Source organism: Nerophis lumbriciformis, linkage group LG12 (assembly GCF_033978685.3).
Source record: "Nerophis lumbriciformis linkage group LG12, RoL_Nlum_v2.1, whole genome shotgun sequence".
In the NCBI taxonomy this organism is placed as follows: domain Eukaryota; kingdom Metazoa; phylum Chordata; class Actinopteri; order Syngnathiformes; family Syngnathidae; genus Nerophis; species Nerophis lumbriciformis.
Window position 1 is genome coordinate 18280496 of NC_084559.2, and position 10242 is coordinate 18290737.

Genomic DNA, 10242 nt, shown 5'->3' on the forward strand with positions numbered 1-10242 from the left:
TCAAATTTTCGGCCCCGTTTATTGCGTTTTTATTTGTCGTCTTCAAAGTAATGAACTTTCCGGTACAAGTTCTTAAATTTTGATTCGCCGAAAGTTTTATCAATCACAAATACTGCCTCAGTTTGCACTTGGACAACTTTACCGCGAGGGGCTGTCAAAAGTAAGACTTGATGGTAAACACTAAGGTGAGTGTAAAGTCAACCTTTTGAACTTCATCCTGTACCATGTCTCCAGTAAATGACTTGTTTTAGTCCTTGTGAGTCCATGGAAACTTCACTTTTATCTCCTGCTGGATCGACATTGTTCCAGGATGGAGACAAGCTCGCTGTTAGCTTCAAGCTAACCAGCACCCGACCAGATTCCTCCACCCCAAAAACATACTTTGCAGGTCAACAAATATGTGCCCTTTGAAGTATTAATGTGCGAGGAGTGTTCAAAAGGAGTCTCTTGGAGAAGTGGGTGACATCATCACCGTCATTGTTTACTGAAGCAGAGATGCTGACTGTGCGTTATGATAAACGCTCTGCTTTTTATCGATAGACTTATCAGATTACATTTTTTATTATCTATAGCAGGGGTGTTTTGCGGCTCGCAGCTAATGTTTTAAAGGCCCACAACACATTCTAAAAATACTATTAAAATAAACAAAAACATAACAAAAGTGTTGAACTCCAACATGCAGGCTCTGAGCCGGGGGGCAACAAGAATTGCCACCCCAGCCCGTCGCCTCTCACTGCTGGCGTTGCCAGCAGTGAGAGGCTCGTTCTACTGGGGGACTTCAACGCTCATATTGGCAACGACAGTGAAACCTGGAGAGGCGTGATTGGGAAGAATGGCCGCCCGGATCTGAACCCAAGTGGTGTTTTGTTATTGGACTTTTGTGCCCGTCACGGATTGTCCATAACGAACACCATGTTCAAGCATAAGGGTGTCCATATGTGCACTTGGCACCAGGACACCCTAGGCCGCAGTTCTATGATCGACTTTGTAGTTGTGTCATCGGATTTGCGGCCTCATGTTTTGGACACTCGGGTGAAGAGAGGGGCGGAGCTTTCTACCGATCACCACCTGGTGGTGAGTTGGCTGCGATGGTGGGGGAGGATGCCGGACAGACCTGGCAGGCCCAAACGCATTGTGAGGGTTTGCTGGGAACGTCTGGCAGAGTCTCCTGTCAGAGAGAGTTTCAATTCCCACCTCCGGAAGAACTTTGAACATGTCACGAGGGAGGTGCTGGACATTGAGTCTGAGTGGACCATGTTCCGCACCTCTATTGTCGAGGCGGCTGATTGGAGCTGTGGCCGCAAGGTAGTTGGTGCCTGTCGTGGCGGTAATCCTAGAACCCGTTGGTGGACACCGGCGGTGAGGGATGCCGTCAAGCTGAAGAAGGAGTCCTATCGGGTTCTTTTGGCTCATGGGACTCCTGAGGCAGCGGACAGGTACCGACAGGCCAAGCGGTGTGCGGCTTCAGCGGTCGCGGAGGCAAAAACTCGGACATGGGAGGAGTTCGGGGAAGCCATGGAAAACGACTTCCGGACGGCTTCGAAGCGATTCTGGACCACCATCCACCGCCTCAGGAAGGGGAAGCAGTGCACTACCAACACCGTGTATGGTGCGGATGGTGTTCTGCTGACCTCGACTGCGGAAGTTGTGGATCGGTGGAGGGAATACTTCGAAGACCTCCTCAATCCCACCAACACGTCTTCCTATGAGGAAGCAGTGCCTGAGGAATCTGTGGTGGGCTCTCCTATTTCTGGGGCTGAGGTTGCTGAGGTAGTTAAAAAGCTCCTCGGTGGCAAGGCCCCGGGGGTGGATGAGATCCGCCCGGAGTTCCTTAAGGCTCTGGATGCTGTAGGGCTGTCTTGGTTGACAAGACTCTGCAGCATCGCGTGGACATCGGGGGCAGTACCTCTGGATTGGCAGACCGGGGTGGTGGTTCCTCTCTTTAAAAAGGGGAACCGGAGGGTGTGTTCTAACTATCGTGGGATCACACTCCTCAGCCTTCCCGGTAAGGTCTATTCAGGTGTACTGGAGAGGAGGCTACGCCGGATAGTCGAACCTCGGATTCAGGAGGAACAGTGTGGTTTTCGTCCTGGTCGTGGAACTGTGGACCAGCTCTATACTCTCGGCAGGGTCCTTGAGGGTGCATGGGAGTTTGCCCAACCAGTCTACATGTGCTTTGTGGACTTGGAGAAGGCATTCGACCGTGTCCCTCGGGAAGTCCTGTGGGGAGTGCTCAGAGAGTATGGGGTTTCGGACTGTCTGATTGTGGCGGTCCGCTCCCTGTATGATCAGTGTCAGAGCTTGGTTCGCATTGCCGGCAGTAAGTCGGACACGTTTCCAGTGAGGGTTGGACTCCGCCAAGGCTGCCCTTTGTCACCGATTCTGTTCATAACTTTTATGGACAGAATTTCTAGGCGCAGTCAAGGCGTTGAGGGGATCCGGTTTGGTGGCTGCAGGATTAGGTCTCTGCTTTTTGCAGATGATTTGGTCCTGATGGCTTCATCTGGCCAGGATCTTCAGCTCTCACTGGATCGGTTCGCAGCTGAGTGTGAAGCGACTGGGATGAGAATCAGCACCTCCAAGTCCGAGTCCATGGTTCTCGCCCGGAAAAGGGTGGAGTGCCATCTCCGGGTTGGGGAGGAGATCTTGCCCCAAGTGGAGGAGTTCAAGTACCTCGGAGTCTTGTTCACGAGTGAGGGAAGAGTGGATCGTGAGATCGACAGGCGGATCGGTGCGGCGTCTTCAGTAATGCGGACGCTGTATCGATCCGTTGTGGGGAAGAAGGAGCTGAGCCGGAAGGCAAAGCTCTCAATTTACCGGTCGATCTACGTTCCCATCCTCACCTATGGTCATGAGCTTTGGGTTATGACCGAAAGGACAAGATCACGGGTACAAGCGGCCGAAATGAGTTTCCTCCGCCGGGTGGCGGGGCTCTCCCTTAGAGATAGGGTGAGAAGCTCTGTCATCCGGGGGGAGCTCAAAGTAAAGCCGCTGCTCCTCCGCATCGAGAGGAGCCAGATGAGGTGGTTCGGGCATCTGGTCAGGATGCCACCCGAACGCCTCCCTAAGGAGGTGTTTAGGGCATGTCCGACCGGTAGGAGGCCACGAGGAAGACCCAGGACACGTTGGGAAGACTATGTCTCCCGGCTGGCCTGGGAACGCCTCGGGATCCCCCGGGAGGAGCTGGACGAAGTGGCTGGGGAGAGGGAAGTCTGGGCTTCCCTGCTTAGGCTGCTGCCCCCGCGACCCGACCTCGGATAAGCGGAAGAAGATGGATGGATGGATAACAAAAGTGGAATAAAAAAAGCTTAAAGGTGAAATGTAATTCAGAAAAAGTTGCAATGTTGACTAATAAAACAAAGCTGTTTTTTTTCTTCAAAACTGTCATTGCTCAAAACATAATATTGAATCAAAATCAATGTTTTTATGAATCATTGACCTATCCAAGGCTCCGATTACTTCACATCAAATATTGCACTTTGACAAATATTTTTTGTGGAAGATTTCGCATATTTTGTGTGTTTGCCATAAAAAAAAACAGTTTTCTTTGACAAAAAAGGCAGAAAACAAACAAACAAAAAAACAACATAAAAAAAAACTACTTGGAATTGACGGATAGATGTGAAGTTGATGTAGACTCTAGAGATTTAAGCGCTAAATAAATAATGTATGTATGCCCTTACACACCATTATCATCATTTCATGACAGAAGCATAACACTTATTACACTTTTATACTGAAACAAATACACCTGAAACTTATTAAATACAAATATAGAAAAAACTACCGGCAGCGGTAAAGTTTAGATCCATAAAGGAAAGAAGAAAGTGAATGAATGTTTATAACTGAATAAATTTACATATGCATAAAAATGTATTTTCTTTTTTATAATTCTTTTATGAATTAAGTAACGTTAATGACAACCTTTTTCCAAAACACAATATAGAATGTGAGATATAACAGGATAATGCATACATTTATCATTTGTTTTCAAAACTCTTACAAAAAAGTGGGACCCCAAAAATTTACTGTGAGATCCCATTTTTATGACTCGATGGGGTCCCTGGGACCCCATTTTGAAAATTCCTAGCGCCATCACTGCAACTGCATAATTCAGGTGTGTTAGTCAGACTTTTCAAAAGCCAAACATGATCAGATTGAAGGGGAACTGCACTTTTTATTTTATTTTGCCTATCATTCACAATCATTATGAAAGACAAGACGGCGGATGTATTTTTTTTTAATGCATTCTAACTTAAGCAGAGCCAAAGGGAGGTCCTCTATTCTGCCCATAAAACCCAATAAACAACCATCCAAAAACTGCCAATAATACTTCATTTACATTTCGTGACTTGAATATTAACCAAGTATTAGTGATATTGTTATTATAAGCGCTAACGCAGACTAACTATTTATAGCTGCGCTGTGATCACAAGCTTGTGTGCCAATCTTGACATAATCGACTGATCAACTGGATCCTCATTTCCTTGCTCGTCAAACTTTATTCTAGATCATAAATAATGCCTCTCACCTAGATAGTAGAAGAACGGAGACATATTCTGACAAGTTGGTACACTTTGCCAGCCAATTTAGACCTGGGTATAGCGAGAACAACACAAAAAGAGGCTTGATTCCACCCCTCTTTTCTTTGCGAGGATTATGAGGCGTTCTTCATCTAAATTGGAATATATGAACATCCTAGCAGACAGCATCCCTTGTACAGTAAGTGATGTTTTGTTATGTTTGCTGGCTCTCAAAGTCTGCAGTGAGCAATAATCAGTGATGTTAAAAAAAAAGTCAAACGTGATACGTTTTTGAAATTAATATGCCATGTATGCTTAAATTAAAATGAGCAAAATACATGAATATTAAATGTCATTATAAATGTGCCTGTTATTACATTGCATGTATACTTACATCATGTATGTAAAACCTTAATTGAGGTGTTTGGATGTGTTTTAAGGGCTTTACAGGCAAACTAGAGCGGCTCCCATAAGCTCCATTGTAAGCAGACTTTTTATTGCATTTATTTACTAATTAGAATTAGGGCTGGGCGATATATCGAATATACTCGATATATCGCGGGTTTGTTTCTGTGCGATGTAGAAAATGACTATATCATGAGTATTCGAGTATACGTTCTCACGCAGTTGCTTTTAGCTGCGGGCATTTCTTGGGAATTAATTCCCAAGTAAAACAGCACAGGGTCCATCGTCTGGCGGTGGTTTGGCTTCAAGCGGGAAGATGTTGAACAGACAACCGTAAAATGTCAAGTATGCGGCAAAAGCGTTGCTACAAAAAGTAGCAGCACTACTAATTTGTAGCATCATTTGAAAAATCACCCACGAGAGAATACGGAGTGCTTGAAACTCCGCATGTCAACATCTGCGGTCGGTGCCACACCCAACAAAATGCCCAAGCAACCAGCACTGACCCAATTGAGCCTGGTGTCTTCCATTTCCACATCAACACCGTATAAAAAAAAATACTCAATAACAGAAGGAGATAACGTCCGCAGGAACCTACCACATAGTGAAGGACATACACTATTTGACTTCCTATTATGCAGCTCATTTTTATTTGACAGTTATTGAAATATCTTGTGTGACATCATGCACAAAAGTGCACTTTATTTGTTTAACTATTGTAGTGGCGTTCTGTACAAAAATTGCACTTTAATTTAGTGTTGGTTTGATATGTCATCTTAGTGACATCATGCACAAAAGCGCACTAATAGCTTGTTTTAAAATGTCTCTGACAATCTTGCACTTTCTGTTTTGAAATTACATGAATGTTTGTGCCACTGCTTAATAACCGTTTAATAAATACAGTTTTAGTAAATTGACTTAGTTGTGATTTCCCTCTCTGCATGAAAGTTTAAAATGAGCATAAATTAATGCAGTATGAAGAAGAATGTTTTAATGTAGACACATAGAATCATCATATTGCTGTGATTATATGCATCAAGTGTTCATTCAAGGTTAAGGCAAAATATCGAGATATATATCGTGTATCGTGACATGGCCTAAATATATCGAGATATTTTAAAAAAAGGCCATATCGCCCAGCCCTATAGTGAACGATTGGTAAAATTTCCCAAAAAGTGCATTTGATGTAAAATTCTTCTTTATTTTATTTGAGAAATCAGACTAATTAGTGCATGGAAACGTACCGACTGTTACACTAGCAGACATCCCAGAACAAGCTACCGGTAGTCAGGTTACTTCTCGACCTCCACCCCAGATCCCACCTCACTCCTACCCACTTCTCCAAAGTGGGCTGGCTCAGGGTGGAGGACAGAGTAAAACAACTTGCACTGAGCCTACTCTACAAAATTCGCTACACCTCCCTGATACCGAAGTACATGTCAAACTACTTCCATAACGTAAATGACCGCCATAACCACAACACCAGGGGGAGCTCCACAAACCACGTCAAACCCAGATTTCGATCTAACAAAAGTCTTAACTCATTCTCCTTCTATGCCACATCAATATGGAATGCACTCCCAACAGGTGTAAAAGAAAGTGCATCTCCTTCAAAACCACACTTAAAGAACACCTCCAGGCAGCTACAACCCTGGTCTAACCCCCTGCCCCCACCACATCCCACCTCCCTGGATTGTAAATAATCTAATGTATATACTTGTTCTTATGCTTTCTGAGCTCACTATGTTCACTGTTCGCTGTACATATCCTACCAAGTCAGACCTACACCGTTTCAATGTCCATTTCTCAGATGATAAACTTGTATGATGACTGAAATTCCCCGGATTGTAAATAATTCAATGTACTCTGATGATTAACTTGTATGATGTAATTATGCTGATAGTATATATTTGTACCATGAATTGATTAACGTGGACCTCGACTTAAACAAGTTGAAAAACGTATTTGGGTGTTACCATTTAGTGGTCAATTCTACAGAATATGTACTGTACTGTGCAATCTACTAATAAAAGTCTCAAAGGGGAAAGCAGACTGGAGTTTGTTTTAACCGGAACAAAAATAGCAAGTATGAACGCACATCTTAATTCTTAGCAGCAGATGTGTTGGCACATGAACATGGGAAGCCTTCAATGCATCTTTGGCCAACAACAAGAACATTACAGCTTTGTCAGCTGGACCTCCAGCATGCAAGTGAAGGAATACTAGCATCACTGTGCCCGCAGACAGAGGACGGGCAATGAATTGGAGGACCACAACCCTCAAAGCAGTAAGTTAAGGTCTGGCCATGAAGGTTACCATGAATTGATTAACGTGGACCCCGACTTAAACATGTTGAAAAACTTATTTGGGTGTTACCATTTATTGGTCAATTGTACGGAATATGTACTGTACTGTGTAAATTACTAATAAAAGTATATAGTTAGTGCATGTGCCTCACAATACGAAGGTCCTGAGTAGTTCAATCCCGGGCTCGGGATCTCTCTGTGTGGAGTTTGCATGTTCTCCCCGTGACTGCCTGGGTTCCCTCTGGGTACTCCGGCATACTTGCCAACCCTCCCGATTTTCCAGGGAGACTCCCGAATTTCAGTGCCCCTCCCGAAAATCTCCCGGGGCAACCATTCTCCTGAATTTCTCTCGATTTCCACCCGGACAACAATATTGGGGGCGTGCCTTAAAGGCACTGCCTTTAGCGTCCTCTACAACCTGTCGTCACGTTCGCTTTTTCTCCATACAAATAGCGTGCCGGCCTAGTCACATAATATATGCAGCTTTTACACACACTTTAAGTGAATGCAATTCATACTTGGTCAACAGCCATACAGGTCACACTGAGGGTGGCCGTATAAACAACTTTAACACTGTTACAAATATGCGCCACACTGTGAACCCACACCAAACAAGAATGACAAACACATTTCGGGAGAACATCCGCTCCGTAACACAACATAAACACAACAGAACAAATACCCAGAACCCCTTGCAGCACTAACTCTTCCGGGACGCTACAATATACACCCGCCCGCTACGCCGCGCCCCCACCTCAACCTGGAGAGCATGTCCCAAATTCCAAGCTGCTGTTTTGAGGCATGTTAAAAAAAATAATGCACTTTGTGACTTCAATAATAAATATGGCAGTGCCATGTTGGCATTTTTTTCCATAACTTGAGTTGATTTATTTTGGAAAACCTTGTTACATTGTTTAATGCTTCCAGCGGGGAATCACAACAAAATTAGGCATAACAATGTGTTAATTCGGCAGCACGGTGGAAGAGGGGTTAGTGCATCTGCCTCACAATACGAAGGTCCTGAGTAGTCCTGAGTTCAATCCCGGGTTCGGGATATTTCTGTGTGGAGTTTGCATGTTCTCCCCGTGACTGCGTGGGTTCCCTCCGGGTACTCCGGCTCCCTCCCACCTCCAAAGACATGCACCTGGGGATAGGTTGATTGGCAACACTAAATTGGCTCTAGTGTGTGAATGTGAGTGTGAATGTTGTCTGTCTATCTGTGTTGACCCTGCGATGAGGTGGCGACTTGTCCAGGGTGGACCCCGCCTTTTGCCCGATTGTAGCTGAGATAGGCTCCAGTGACCCCCCGTGACCCCAAAAGGGACAAGAGGTAGAAAATGGATGGATGGATGTGTTAATTCCACGACTGTATATATCGGTATTGGTAATTAAGAGTTGGACAATATCGGAATATCGGCAAAAAAGCCATTATCGGACATCTCTAGTCCTGAGTAGTTCAACCCCGGGCTCGGGATCTTTCTGTATGGAGTTTGCATGTACTCCGGCTTCCTCCCACCTCCAAAGACATGCACCTGGGGATAGGTTGATTGGCAACACTAAATGGGCCCTAGTGTGTGTTTTGGCCCTGCGATGAGGTGGCGACTTGTCCAGGGTATACTCTGCCTTCCGCCGGAATGCAGCTGAGATAGGCTATAGCACCCCCCGCGACCCCAAAAGGGACAAGCGGTAGAAAATGGATGGATGTACGGAATATGTCCATCCATGTTTCTGTGCAATCTACTTATACAAGTTTCAATAAATCAATGGCCTAATTAGAGGCGAGATGCATTTTGCAAGTCATATTCTTGCTTACATTAAGCAGTTTTTGTTTTTTTATGACAATGGTTTAATATCCGCACAGGAAGTGGTCATTCAATAAGGAATTTAACGGACGTGTGCTTTCGTTAATACTATAACCACGGTGATAGTCACACTTCAGTAAAAGCGACGAATCAAAACAGGTATGGCCATATTCGCTACTAACGAAGCGTTAATGGAGACCAATGGTGACCCTTGGAGTTGTTTAGCATCGTACTAAGCGCGCTAAACGTGTAGCCTGCGGCTAGCATAGCATAGCATAGCTAGCATACATAGCAGATTTATGAGCCATTCAAAAAATATGCTAGCTGCCGCTACTAAGGACACATGCAAACTAGCTCCATCGGCTAATTAACACATGGTTGTTTTTAAACCAACATTGTTCCACAACAAAAAGAGGGACATGTTAAAGGTGGGGTAAACTTTTGATGTCATGGCGATATATCCGGCCTGATCGAGAGACATGCCCAGCCCGGACACACAACCTCCGCCCTGTCACTGACTAAACATGGCAGCTGGGTACGTTACATAAAAACATGTAAACCACAAAAAAAAAAGCACATATGAAACAGAAAGCCAAGGGCAACGTGGTAATATCACGGGGTTTACACATACACCCAAAAAAAAAAACCAAGCCAGGCCGACTTCCCGTGCTGCATCCCCGCCATTGACTTACCGCTGTCACCGATGATGAGCAGCTTGAAGAGGTAGTCGTAGTCCCTGGCCATGCCGGTGGATAAATGGCTCGCCCCCGCCTTGTGAACGGCGTGTGTGGGTCCTTGTCCCTTCAAAAAAAAAAAAAAAAAAAAAACACTACTCCCCGAGCCCCCTGTTTTGCTGGGATAAAACTACCGAAGCGAGGAGCGGTTTCCCTCCCGAGCCGGTGTCGTTTATCTCCGGTTTTCGGCAGCCGGAAACTCCGCTTCCTCCTCTGGTGGAACTGCACCCGACTGATCCGGTGCCAGTGCGCATGCGCCTAGAGGGGCGCGCTCATCGCGTTTGAGGAACACTGTTAGCACACATTCAGCTGTGACGTCACGACTTGCAACACGACCACACATTAACACCGGCAATGTTCGCTCATTAAAGCAGTGTTTTTCAACCTTTTGTGAGCCGGGGCACATTTGTTTTCATTGAAAAAATCCAGAGGCTACGGAGCCCCTAAAGAGACATGGGGGAATTTTTTTTTT

The 10242-nt window shown here is 45.2% G+C and overlaps 1 protein-coding gene across 1 annotated transcript in view; it reads right to left on the reverse strand.

Moving 5' to 3' along the window:
• The window catches only part of LOC133623063 (ras-related protein Rab-35), a 32865-nt gene extending 22841 nt beyond the window's left edge, over positions 1-10024 (reverse strand). Inside the window, exon 1 of the mRNA XM_061985996.2 lies at positions 9729-10024. Within this exon, the coding sequence (XP_061841980.1) occupies positions 9729-9780 (52 nt within the window). The 5' untranslated portion in view covers positions 9781-10024. The remainder of the gene's footprint in view (positions 1-9728) is intronic.
• Between the last annotated feature and the right edge of the window lie 218 nt (positions 10025-10242).